Genomic DNA, 13,543 nt, shown 5'->3' with positions numbered 1-13,543 from the left:
AATCGGAGAAACCATTGGGCTTTCAGAAAATTTGTTTAGATAGGAAGACAAAAATTAAAATTCTGGGTTACCAGTGAAATCTTGATTTCAAGGACCAAAATCCTAGAGAGTAGGGAAGTTAAGAAAAGTAAGCCTATAGTTTTTTTTTTTTTTTTTAATACTTTAAGTTCTAGGGTACATGTGCACAACATGCAGGTTTGTTACATATGTATACATGTGCCATGTTGGTGTGCTGCACCCATGAACTTGTCATTTACATTAGGTATATCTCCTAATGCTATCCCTTCCCCCTCCCCCAACCCTACAACAGATCCCGGTGTGTGATGTTCCCCTTCCTGTGTCCAAGAGTTCTCATTGTTCAATTCCCACCTATGAGTGAGAACATGTGGTGTTTGGTTTTCTGTTCTTGAGATAGTTTTTTTTATTTTAAGACAGAATCTTGCTCTGTCGCCCAGGCTGGAGTGCAATCTCAGTTCACTACAGCCTCGCCCTCCCAGGTTCAAGCAGTTCTTCACATTCAGCCTCCTGAGTAGCTGAGATTACAGGCACGTGCCACCACGCCCAGCTAATTTTTGTATTTTTGGAAGAGATGGGATTTCACCGTGTTGGCCAGGCTGGTCTTAAACTCCTAACCTTGTGATCCACCCACCTCAACCTCCCAAAGTGCTGGGATTACAGATGTGAGCCACAGCGCCCAGCCAAGTAAGCCTATAGTTAGTAACAATGTATTCTTGAAAATTGTGGCTTGGCGCGGTGGCTCACGCCCGTAATCCCAGTAGTTTGGAAGGCCGGGGCGATTGGATCACAAGGTCAGGAGTTCAAGACCAGCCTGGCCAACATGGTGAAATCCCATCTCTTCCAAAAATACAAAAATTAGCCAGGCGTGGTGGTGGGCATCTGTAATCCCAGCTACTAGGGAGACTGAGGTAGGAGAATTGCTTGAACCCAGGAGGCGGAGGTTGCAGTCAGCCAAGATTGCGCCATTGCACTCCAGCCTGGGTGACGAGCAAAACTCCTTCTCAAAAAAAAAAAAAAAAAAATTGCTAAGATAGTAGTTATTAAGTTCTTGACACAAAAAAACAGGTATGTGAGGTAATGTATATGTTAATTAGCTTGATTTAGTCATTCCATGGTGTATGCAGATTTTTTTTTCGAGACTGAGTCTTGCTCTGTCACTCAGGCTGGAGTGCTGCATGATCTCGGCTCACTGCAACCTCTGCCTCCCGGGTACAAGTGATTCTCCTCCCTCAGCCTCCTGAGTAGCTGGGATTACAGGTATGTACCACCAAACCCAGCTAATTTTTGTAGTTTTAGTAGAGACAGGGTTTTGCCATGTTGTCCAGGATGGTCACGACCTCCTGACAGGTGATCTACCCTCCTTGGCATCCCAAAGTGCCGGGATTACAGGCATGGGCCACCGCACGTGGCCTACATATTTCTTTTTTTTTTTTTTTTTTTGAGGCGGAGTCTCGCTCTGTGGCCCAGACTGGAGTGCAGTGGCCGGATCTCAGCTCACTGCAAGCTCCGCCTCCCGGGTTTCCGCCATTCTCCTGCCTCAGCCTCCCGAGTAGCTGGGACTACAGGCGCCCGCCACCTCGCCCGGCTAGTTTTTGTATTTTTTTAGTAGAGACGGGGTTTCACCGTATTAGCCAGGATGGTCTCGATCTCCTGACCTCGTGATCCGCCCGTCTCGGCCTCCCAAAGTGCTGGGATTACAGGCTTGAGCCACCGCGCCCGGCCGTGGCCTACATATTTCAAACCATCATGTTGTACATGTAAATATCTATAATTTTTCTGAATTAAGAATAATTAATTGGAGACTGGGCGCGATGGTTCACACCTGTAATCCCAGCACGTTGGGAGGCCAAGACGGGTGGATCATGAGATCAGGTGATCGAGACCATCCTGGCTAACATGGTGAAACCCTATCTCTACTAAAAATACAAGAAATTAGCTGGGCGTGGTGGCAGTTGCCTGTAGTCCCAGCTACTCAGGAGGCTGAGGCAGGAAAAGGGCGTGAACCTGGGAGGCTGAGCTTGCAGTAAGCCGAGATCATGCTACTGCACACCAGCCTGGGTGACAGAGTGAGACTCCGCCAAAAAAAAAAGAATAATTAATTGGCCAGGCAGGGTGGCTCACGCCTGTAATCCCAGCACTCTGGGAGGCTGAGGCAGGTGGATCACCTGGGGTCAGGAGTCCAAGACCAGCCTGGCTGACATGGCAAAACCGTGTCTCTACTAAAAATACAAAAATGAGCCAGGTGTGGTGGCACACTCCTATGATCTCAGCTACTTGCGAGGCTGAGGCACGAGAATCACTTGAACCCGGGAGGCGGAGGTTGCAGTGAGCCGAGATTGTGTCACTGCACTCCAGCCTGGGCGCAATACAGTAAGACTCTGTCTCAAAAAAAAAAAAAAAACAAAACCAACAAAACACAGTAATAATTACTTAACACTTAGATTTTCCCCCATAAGGCAATTACTTATGGTAGCTATGTAAAAGAGGCTAAAGAAGTGTTTAAAAAAAAAAAAATAGCTGGAAGGCAGAGCAGACTTTTGACAGCCTTATGGTGCTGGGGTGGGGGACAAAAATTGGAGTTTAGACTCTGTCAAGGAGGTTGGGTCTTGAGAAACATCCAAGCCTGGCTGGGTGCGGTGTCTTGTGCCTGTAATCTGAGCATTTTGGGAAGCTGAGTTGGGTGGATCACTTGAGGTAAGAAGTTTGAGACCAGCCTGGCCAACATGGTGAAACTCCATCTCTATGAAAAATCCCAGCTACTCTGGTAGCTGAGGCAGGAGAATCACTTGAACTGCAAACAAAGGCAGAGGTTGCAGTGAGTCAAGATTGCACCATTGTACTCCAGCCTGGGCAACAGAGCGAGACAGTCTCAAAAAAAAAAAAAAAATTCTAGGCCGGGCGCAGCGGCTCAAGCCTGTAATCCCAGCACTTTGGGAGGCCGAGACGGGCGGATCACGGGGTCAGGAGATCGAGACCATCCTGGCTAACACGGTGAAACCCCGTCTCTACTAAAAAAATACAAAAAATTAGCCGGGCGAGGTGGTGGGCGCCTGTAGTCCCAGCTACTCAGGAGGCTGAGGCGGGAGAATGGCGAGAACCCGGGAGGCAGAGCTCGCAGTGAGCTGAGATCTGGCCACTGCACTCCAGCCTGGGTGACAGAGCAAGACTCCGTCTCAAAAAAAAAAAAAAAAATCTAAGCTCTTGGTGATTAGGCTCCCCAGAGAACTATACTCTTGAAATGAAGGCATATCAGAGGTATAGTAAGCTTACAACACTGTAGGCCAGTATTAAGTCAGTTTAATTCCAGAGTAGATGAGCTATTGACAAAACGTAAGATGAATCATTTTATTATTATTATTATTATTATTTTTTAAGATAGGGTCTCGCTTTCCTGCCCAGGCTGGAGTGCAGTGGCATGCTCATGGCTCCTTGCATCCTCAGCTTCCCAGTCTCTAGTGATCCTCCCACCTTGGCCATCTGAGTAGCTGGAACTACAGGTATGTGCCACCATGCCCAGCTAATTTTTGTATTTTTTGTAGAGATGGGGTTTCCCTGTGTTCCCCAGGCTGGTCTCAAACTCCTGCGCTCAGGTGATCCATCTGCCTCAGCCTCCCCAAGTGCTGGGATTATAGGAGTGAGCCACAGCACCCAACCAGGTGAATCCTTTCTGATGAAATATAATCCGAGGTCACTTCAGTGTTTCATACACAGTGTTCATAATTCAGTTAGATATTGCTAGGCATATCTAGAAACTAAACCAAGGGAAAGTAAAACAGATTCATAGGTAACCTAGATATTGGAGTTATCATGGTGTTTAAAAAACTATGATTAAAAAATAGCAAGATGAAGAATTTCATTAGAGAACTGGAATCTATAAAAAAAAAAGAATTAGTGGTCGGGCGCAGTGGCTCACGCCTGTAATCCCAGCACTTTGGAAGGCCGAGGTGGGTGGATCACGAGGTCAGGAGATCGAGACCATCCTGGCTAACGCAGTGAAACCCCGTCTCCACAAAAATACAAAAAATTAGCCAGGCGTGGTGGCGGGTGCCTGTAGTCCCAGCTACTCAGGAGGCTGAGGCAGGAGAATGGTGTGAACCTGGGAGGTGGAGCTTGCAGTGAGCAGAAATCATGCCACTGCACTCCAGCCTGGGTGACAGAGTGAGACCCCATTTAAAAAAAAAAAAAAAAAAAATTAGTAACCCTGGAACTAAAATTATAATGACTGAACTTAAGAACTCATTAGATTAGGTTAACATTAGATTGGACATAGTTGAAGAGAAGATTAGTACACTGGAATTTAAGTCAGTAGAAAATATTCAGCCTGAAGCACAGGGAGAGAAGAGAATAGAAGATATAGGAAAGAAGCATAAGATGGTGGGCATGGGCATGGTGCTCACGCCTATAATCCCAGCACTTTGGGAGGCTGAGGTAGGAGGATTGCTTGAGCTCAGAAGTTAGAGACAACCCTGGCAACATAGTGAGACCTGGTCTATACAAAAAATTTAAAAATTAGCTGGGTGTGGTGGTGTGCACCTGTAGTCTCAGCTGTTTGTGAGGCGGGAAGATTGCTTGAGCTAGGGAGGTTGAGGCTGCAGTGGACTGTGATCACACCATTGCACTCTGGTCAAGGAGACAGAACAAGACCCTGTCTCACCAAGAAAAAAAAAAAAAGGAATCAAACTTACAGAGTGGAGAAATAGAATAAAAAATACTTCATCAATCCAAAATGATGTAAAATAGGAAACAGCAAATGGTAATATAAACTCAAAAGTATTGGCATTTAAATGACAATGGTTTGATGTACAAAAATAAGATTGTCAAATTGGATGTGAAAAAACAAAACCAACTATATACTGCTTAGAAGAAATACAGGGGCCAGGCATGGCGGCTCATGCCTATAATGCTAGCATTTTGGGAGGCCGAGGTGGTAGATTGCTTGAGCCCAGGAATTTGAGACCAGCCTGGGCAACATAGTGAGACCCCCATCTCTACAACAAAAGAAAGAGAGAGAGGGAGGAAGAAAGGAAGTAAGGAAGGAGGGAGGGAGGGGAAAAGAAAAGAAAAGAGAAGAGAAAAGTAAAGAAATAGAGTATTTGTATGACCTTTAGGTAGGCAATTTTTTTTTTCCCCAACGGGACACAAGAAATCAGATAAAGACCGGGCGCAGTGGCTTACACCTGTAATACCAGCACTTTGAGAGGCCGAGGCGAGTGGATTCCTGAGGTTGGGAGTTTGAGACCACCCTGACTAACATGGAGAAATCTTGTCTCTACTAAAAACATAAAAAATTAGCCGGGCATGGTAGTGGGCGCCTGTAATCCCAGCTACTCGGGAGGCTGAGGCAGGAGAATCCCTTGAACCCAGGAGGCAGAGGTTGTGGTGAGCTAAGATCACGCCATTCCACTCCAGCCTGGGCAACAAGAGCGAAACTCCATCTCAAAAAAAAAAAAAAAATCAGATAAAAGTCAAGGAAAATACATATAAATTGGACTGCAGTAAAATTGTGACTCTCTCTTCATCAGAAGATGCCATTGGCTGGGCACAGTGGCTTATGCCTGTAATTCCAGCTACTTAAGAGGCTGAGGCAGGGGAGGCTCCCTTGAGTCTAGGAGTTTTAGGTAGCATTGAGTGGGCTGTGATCATGCCACTGTATTCCAGCCTATGTGACAAAGCGAGGCGGTTAAAAAGTGCCATTTGTAGTCAAAAGGCAAGGTACAGATTAGAAGATATTTACAGTGTTTATATGACAGAATATATAAATGACTTGTACAAATTGGTAAGAAAAACAATCAGAGACTGCAGCAAGTACTTTGCAAAAGATAATTGAGGCCGGGCGCGGTGGCTCAAGCCTGTAATCCCAGCACTTTGGGAGGCCGAGACGGGCGGATCACGAGGTCAGGAGATCGAGACCATCCTGGCTAACACGGTGAAACCCCGTCTCTACTAAAAATACAAAAAACTAGCCGGGCGACGAGGCGGGCGCCTGTAGTCCCAGCTACTCCGGAGGCTGAGACAGAAGAATGGCGTAAACCCGGGAGGCGGAGCTTGCAGTGAGCTGAGATCCGGCCACTGCACTCCAGCCTGGGTGGCAGAGCAAGACTCCGTCTCAAAAAAAAAAAAAAAAAAAAAAAAGATAATTGAATAGCGACTGGGCATGGTGGCTCACACCCATAATCCCAGCACTTTGGGAGGCCTAGGTGAGCGGATCACCTGACGTCAGGAGTTCAAGATGGCCAACATGGTGAAACCCCGTCTGTACTAAAAATACAAAAAAAATTAGCCGGGGGTATTGGTGCATGCCTGTAATCCCAGCTATCTGGGAAGCTGATGCAGGAGAATCACCTGTACCTGGGAGGCAGAGGTTGCAGTGAGCCGAGATCGTGCTACTGCACTGCAGCCTGGGCAACAGAGTGAGACTCGGTCTCTGAAAAAAAAAAAAAAGGAAAAAAAATAAGTAGCCACTAAACATGAAAAAGTGCTTAACCTCATTAGTTATTATGAATATTCAAACCACAATTAAATATTAGTACAAATCCAGTAGAATAGTTAAAACTATTAAGACTGACACCACCAATTGTTGGTGAGGATGTGGAGCAACAGAAACTCTCATACACTGCTGGTGGAAATGTAAGTTTATATAACTGGAAAACTATATGGCAGTATTTATTAAATCTCAACATATTCATACTCTTCATTCAGCAATTTCACTGTCAGGTATATTCCCAGTAATATATATGCATACCAAAAGACATTTCTAAGAATCTTTATAACTGTACTATTTGTAAAAGCCAAAACCTAGTGTTAACCTAAATGTCTATCAACAGTAGAATGGATAAATAAATTCTGGTATATGTGCTTAATGGAATACTATGCAACAGTGAGAGTAAATGACCTAGTACTATACTCAGCAACATAGATGAATCTCACAAAGAGCACAGGAAGCCAGATACAAAAGGGTAGTTCTACGTGATTTATAAATAGAATTTATATTTGTAAATTATAAAGTTCAGAGACTGGCAAAACTCATCAGTGGTGATACGAATTAGGATAATGGCTGCATTTTGGTTGTGGGGAGTGATTGGAAGGAAGCCCAAAGGGGACTTCTGGAGGTGTGGTGTTGTTTCTTGGTTTGGGTGGTTATAAATGTGTGTTCACTTTGTGAAACCTTAGTGAACTGTACATACAGGATTTAAGCATTTTTCTGTGTTAATGTTGTATTTCAATGAAAAGTTTACCTGAAAATTAAGCCAGCATGTGACAGTCTCCCTTTTCCTTCACTCAAAACAAGTGACTGAGTATGTTTTAGGTAATCACAATAATTATTAGGAAATTTGAAATCTTAAGTGCTTTAAGATATCGTTTTATTTAAACAAGTTTTCTTTAGAGATGGGGTCTCGCTGTGTCACCCAGGCTGGGGTGCAGTGGTTTGATAATAGCTCACTGCAGCTTCCAACTCCTGGGTTCAAGCAGTCCTCCTACCTTGGCCTCTCAAATTGCTGCGATTATAGGTGTGAGCCACCATGCCCAGCCTTAAAAAGATATTAGTAAGCAAGATCAAATGTGGTAAGTGGAGGAAATATTTGTATGAGTGAATTTTGGTATTTTACCTGAGATTTAAAAAAAATTAATTCTAAATAAAACTTAGCCACAGTTATTATTCTCTATTATAAAAGTAGCTTCAACTTTGTGAATTTTACTAATATAAAGTGTAAGCTCTGAGCTGTATTAAATTTTTTTCAATGAAAACTTGCATTTTAAAGAATATGTCATAAATATTCTTTGACCTCACAGGCCAACTGTGCAGGAAGATGGAGGGGATGTAATCTACAAAGGCTTTGAAGATGGCATCGTACAGCTGAAACTCCAGGGTTCTTGTACTAGCTGTCCTAGTTCGATCATTACTCTGAAAAATGGAATTCAGAACATGCTGCAGTTTTATATTCCAGAGGTAGAAGGCGTAGAACAGGTATGCCAATATTATATGACAAGTCTAGATTTTTTTTCATTTTTTTCTTTTTCTTTGTAGATACAAAGGCTGGAAATAGATGTTAAGGCAAGTATTTGAAAAGAAGTTCATGACCTAGCTTTTTCTTCAAGGGCTAGATTTTTATGTTGCAATTGTTATCAGACTTGAAGTCTCTTATTTTAGAAGTAACTTTAGGCCGGGCACAGTGGCTCACACCTGTAATCCCAGCACTTTGGGTGGCTGAGGTGGGCAGATCACCTGAGGTCGGGAGTTCCAGACCAGCCTGACCAACATGGAGAAAACCCTTTCTCTACTAAAAATACAAAACAAGCTGGGCATGGTGGTGCATGCCTGTAATCCCAACTACTTGGGAGGCTGAGGCAGGAAAATTTCTTGAACCCTGGAGGCAGAGGTTGTGGTGAGTTGAGATCACGCCATTGCACTCCAGCCTGGGCAACAAGAGCAAAACTGCATCTCAAAAAAAAAAAAGAAAAAGAAGTAACTTTAGTGTTATGAGAACCTACTATGTGCCAGGCGTTTTGCTCATTTCATTTTCTAATAACACAGTGCATTAAGTCATTCCCGTTTTGCACACAAGGCCACAAGAGACTCAGAGGGCATATTGCTGCCCTGATTGCACAAAAATTACAAAAAAGGTTTAACATGTAACACAGTGTTTTATAGATGAGTTTTAGAAATCTTTAGTGGAAGAACTCTACCACATCATATTTACCAGTTTTTTTTTTGGTAGAGGCAGGAGTTTTGCTATGTTGCCCAAGCTGGTCTTGAATTCCTGGCCTCAGGTGATCCTCCCAAAATGCTGGGATTAAGGATTAACACAACTGGCCTAATCTACGTATTCTTAAATATGCAAGCAAGAAGCCCATTAGAAATCATAGTTTGTCATTATACTGAATAGAATTCTACAGCTTTATGTGTAACACAATATCAACATTTTTTTTTTTTTTTGCCAACTTAAGAAATATAACACAGCACCTTGTCATCAGTAATAATGACTCTAATACTGCAGTAATTCTCAACCAAAAAGCATGGCCTTATGGAGAGAGATTATCAAGGAGTGAAGGGATGTGTGGAAATTAGAAATTTCCGGCCCACAGAATTTCAATTCATTCTTTTTTTTTTTTTTTTTTGAGACAGAATGTTGTTCTCTTGCCCAGGCTGGAGTATGCTGTCTCGGCTCACTGCAGCCTCCACCTCCCAGGTTGAAGCAGTTCCCATCCTTCAGCCTCATGAGTAGCTGGGATTACAGGCACATGCTACCATTTTTTGTATTTTGTATTTTAGTAGAGACAGGATTTCACCATGTTGCCCAGGCTGGTTTTGAACTCCTGAGCTCAGGCAATTTGCCCGCCTCAGCCTCCCAGAGTGCTAGGATTACAGGCATGAGCCACCACGCCTGACCATCTCAGGTAATTCTGTGCCCTTAAGGGCTCCATTGGGAATCACTTATCCTTGGGTAGTATTAAAATTCATCTGTTCCACAGTGAGCAGGTCTATATAGACCTATCCCCAAAGTCTTAGGGAGCTGATGAGAGGCTGAAGAAAGAGGCTGACAAATCCAGTTGGTCAGAAAGAAACACTTAATAGGGACTGAGGAACAGAAGCCATTTATCGGGCAGCTGCAAGATGATGGATCCCTGCATTGTTACCCCCTAGACTCAGGGCTTATATAGCCTAGGAGAAATGGGTACACATACTTCAGAAGATATGTGTAGGACAATTGAAGTCAGCCCTTCTGGAAAAGGCAAGAATGCTATTTGCCTAATAGCCTATAATTTGCTTAAAGGCAAGATTTTTTTTTTTTTTTTTTTTTTGAGACGGAGTCTCGCTCTATCGCCCAGGCTGGAGTGCAGTGGCCGGATCTCAGCTCACTGAAAGCTCTGCCTCCCCGGTTTACGCCATTCTCCTGCCTCAGCCTCCTGAGTAGCTGGGACTACAGGCGCCCGCCACCTCGCCCAGCTAGTTTTTTTTTTTTTTTTTTGTATTTTTTAGTAGAGACGGGGTTTCACGGTGTTAGCCAGGATAGTCTTGATCTCCTGACCTCGTGATCCACCCGTCTCGGCCTCCCAAAGTGCTGGGATTACAGGCTTGAGCCAGCGTGCCCGGCCTAAAGGCAAGATTTATGCTAAGTATGTGTTGTTTAGGATAACATCAAGGTTATTTTTACCTAAAGGCAGAATTAAATAGAAATCTCAGAGGCATTCCTAGAACTGACGTTAGTCAATGTGGCAGATTAGCATCCAAAGTGGAGTTGCTTTAGCTTCCACACCATCGTTTTGGTCCAGTACATGCCATCTCCTCTTTGAAGTTTTTATCAGTCCCCCACTTGGAATTAAGTTCTTTTTGACAGGTCCAAAGCTTCTGTTTTGGCTTTATATTTATGTGGCTTTCTGTATCTGTTTTAGCTTTATGTTTACGTGGAAGCTCCCTAAGAGACTTGAAATCATATCCAAGTCTTTGTATTCCTCTGCAACAACTAGCTGTGTGCCTTACAAATGTCCTATACATGTTTTGTATTAAGTATTTGGGAATATTATTCCAAATTAAGGAATAATTCTGCCTAAAATATGAGTTGGTTGACAAAATTTTTTGGATTGGGTATTGTTGACATTGGATGTAAAATGTTAATTTCTTGGAAATAAATACCAATTTTTACTCAACCGAAAAGATATCCTATGAAAGAATTCTTTTTTTTTTTTTTTGAGATGGAGTCTCGCTCTGTCACCCAGGCTGGAGTGCAGTGGCCAGATCTCAGCTCACTGCAAGCTCCGCCTCCCGGGTTCACGCCATTCTCCTGCCTCAGCCTCCGGAGTAGCTGGGACTACAGGCGCCGCCACCTCGCCCGGCTAGTTTTTTGTATTTTTAGTAGAGGCGGGGTTTCACCGTGTTAGCCAGGATGGTCTCGATCTCCTGACCTCGTGATCCGCCCGTCTCGGCCTCCCAAAGTGCTGGGATTACAGGCTTGAGCCACCGTGCCCGGCCCAAGAATTCCTTTTCTATTGATTGTCTCAGATCAGAGCCAGAATCTAGATTTTTTTTTTTTTTTTTGAGATGTAGTTTCACTCTTGTTGCCCAGGCTGGAGTACAATGGTGTGATCTTGGCTCACTGCAGCCTCCACTTTCCGAGTTCAAATGATTCTCCTGCCTTAGCCTCCCTGGTAGCTGGGATTACAGGCACGCGCCACCACGCCTGGCTAATTTTCGTATTTTTAGTAGAAACGGGGGTTTAACCATGTTGACCAGCTGGTCTTGAACTCTTGACCTCAGGTGATCCGCCCGCCTCAGCCTCCCAGAGTACTGGGATTACAGGCGTGAACCACCGTGCCTGGCCTAGATTTTTTATTTTTAAACCTTATTTTGTTCCATTATCATCTGTATGCCTTAAAAAATTACATTAGTTGATACTTTGGTGGATTGACTGAGAAATATTTTTATTCATTTGTCCAGGGTGGGGTGATGAATTGGCCTTCAGATTAGAAACTTGAATTGGCATCTAATTATAGTAGGTGTGGCAAGGAGGAAAAAGCATTCTTAGGTTTATGTAACTTTTTTCCTTCTCCAATGGAGTTAGTTATCTTAGTAATACATTAACTCATGGAAAGATAATAGCTGTTATAACATTTTCCTGAGGTTTAAAATGACGTTTTATCTGAGTAAGACTAAAATAATTAGTTCCTAATATGGTGAAGTTTTTTGTTTTGTTTTGTTTTTTACTTTCCTTGAGGATTCATTTTAATAAAAATAAATGTTTTTATAATAACAGTTTGGTATAGTTTCACAGAATATATTTAAGTAAATAAGATGGTTTTGAAAAAAAGAAAAAGTCAATTACATTAGTCTTATGGCTAGAGAATACCAGTTAATTTTTTTTTTTTTTTTTTTTTGAGACAGAGTCTCACTCTGTCACCAGGCTGGAGTGCAGTGGCATGATCTCGGCTTACTGCAATCTCCACCTCCCCGGTTCATGCCATTCTCCTGCCTCAGCCTCCTTAGTAGCTGGGACTACAGGCGCCTGCTACCATACCCGGCTAATTTTTTGTATTTTTAGTAGAGACGGGGTTTCACCGTGTTAGCCAGGATGGTCTCCATCTCTTGACCTCATGATCCACCTGCCTTGGCTTCCCAAAGTGCTGGGATTACAGGTGTGAGCCACCGTGCCTGGTTCCAGTTAATTATTTATAGTCTTTTCTGCCCAGCTGAGACTCTGCTGTGGGTAGCCTCTTTGAGACAAGGATAAGTGATCAATACTTTAATTAATTTCCAAATATTTAATTTGCTTTTATGTTTTTAGGATACCAGGTTATGATTGAAACCTTGTTCTTTGGGGCTGTTAATAGATTTATTCTTAGTGGCTTGTCATGCATCGTTACAGAGTATATCAGGTAAAGAAGTAATATTAAAATCAGGAAAATAGCAAAATCTAATCATTTTCTTAATTCTTAAATTGTCTTTGTTTTTTGGTTTTAGGTTATGGATGATGAATCAGATGAAAAAGAAGCAAACTCACCTTAAAATAATCTGGATTTTCTTTGGGCACAACAGTCAGACTTGTTGATAATATATATCAAGTTTTTATTATTAATATGCTGAGGAACCTTGAAGATTAATAAAATATGCTCTTTCTTCAGAGAATGATATATAAATATTACATGTTTGCTTTACCTCATATGAGTTATTTATAACCTCTTGAATCATCTTCTGTACATGTGGATTTTATCCAAGGATATTTTTATTTTTGTTCCTCATTTCCCATGGCTCCTTCTTTGCATATGTGTGAAGGAGTTTAAAATACATTTCCCCCCCATCTAATTTATTTACTTTTTTCATACAGGAAGAAACAGAATGCTTTTTAGAATATTCTAAAATGGCTTTTTGCAAAATATCTAAAACTATTTTTACTGAAGTTTTTAGCTTAAGAAACAGCTAAACAATTGTGTTTTAAAAATGGTATCTGGCTACTAGCCCCCAATTAAGTAGCGAAGAAGAACTTCTTAAGACCAAAAAAACCCAAAAATGGCCGGGTGTGGTGGCTAATGCCTGTAATCCCGGCACTTTGGGAGGCTGAGGCGGGCGGAACACAAGGTCAGGAGTTCGATACCAGCCTGAACAACATGGTGAAGCCCTGTCTCTACTAAAAATACAAAAATTAGCCGGGCATGGTGGCACAAGCCTGTAATCCCAGCTACTCAGGAGGCTGAGGCAGGAGAATTGCTTGAACCCGGGAGGGGGAGGTGGCAGTCAGCTGAGATCACGCCACTGCACTCCAGCTTGGGCAACAGGGCGAGACTCCATCTCAAAAACAAACAAACAAACAAACGCAAAAAATCAAAAACTAACTTCCAGAATCCGGACACAGTTTCTATTGGTTAAGATGGAGATGGCTGAATTAGAAAAACTGCCTCAGCATGCCCAGCCTTTACCTTATGAATCAGAATTGCTAAAGAAGAGAGAAGAAGCTGCTTTGGTCCTTCCACTGGCTTCTGACTCAGAGATCCATAATCTGTACCATGCCAGAAATGTGCACTGTTATCTTTCTGC

The 13,543-nt window shown here is 42.9% G+C and overlaps 1 protein-coding gene across 7 annotated transcripts in view; it reads left to right on the top strand.

Annotated features, from left to right (window-relative positions):
- The window catches only part of NFU1 (NFU1 iron-sulfur cluster scaffold), a 46,554-nt gene extending 33,906 nt beyond the window's left edge, over nt 1–12,648 (top strand). For 4 of the 7 annotated variants that reach the window (XM_033239302.1, XM_033239300.1, XM_033239298.1 and 1 more), the window contains 2 exons: nt 7,810–7,984; nt 12,473–12,642. In XM_033239302.1, the coding sequence (XP_033095193.1) occupies nt 7,810–7,984; nt 12,473–12,517 (220 nt within the window). In that variant the 3' untranslated portion in view covers nt 12,518–12,642. Of the gene's footprint in view, nt 1–7,809; nt 7,985–12,472 lie in introns of all 7 variants that reach the window. The other 3 variants (XM_033239296.1, XM_033239297.1, XM_033239301.1) reach the window with 2 other exon arrangements.
- The last annotated feature ends 895 nt before the right edge of the window (nt 12,649–13,543 follow it).

This window comes from Trachypithecus francoisi, unplaced genomic scaffold, assembly GCF_009764315.1.
Source record: "Trachypithecus francoisi isolate TF-2019V2 unplaced genomic scaffold, Tfra_2.0 Lachesis_group17, whole genome shotgun sequence".
NCBI classification, from domain to species: domain Eukaryota; kingdom Metazoa; phylum Chordata; class Mammalia; order Primates; family Cercopithecidae; genus Trachypithecus; species Trachypithecus francoisi.
The sequence above is the reverse complement of the archived record's forward strand: the minus strand, read 5'-3'. Positions and strand labels throughout refer to the sequence as shown.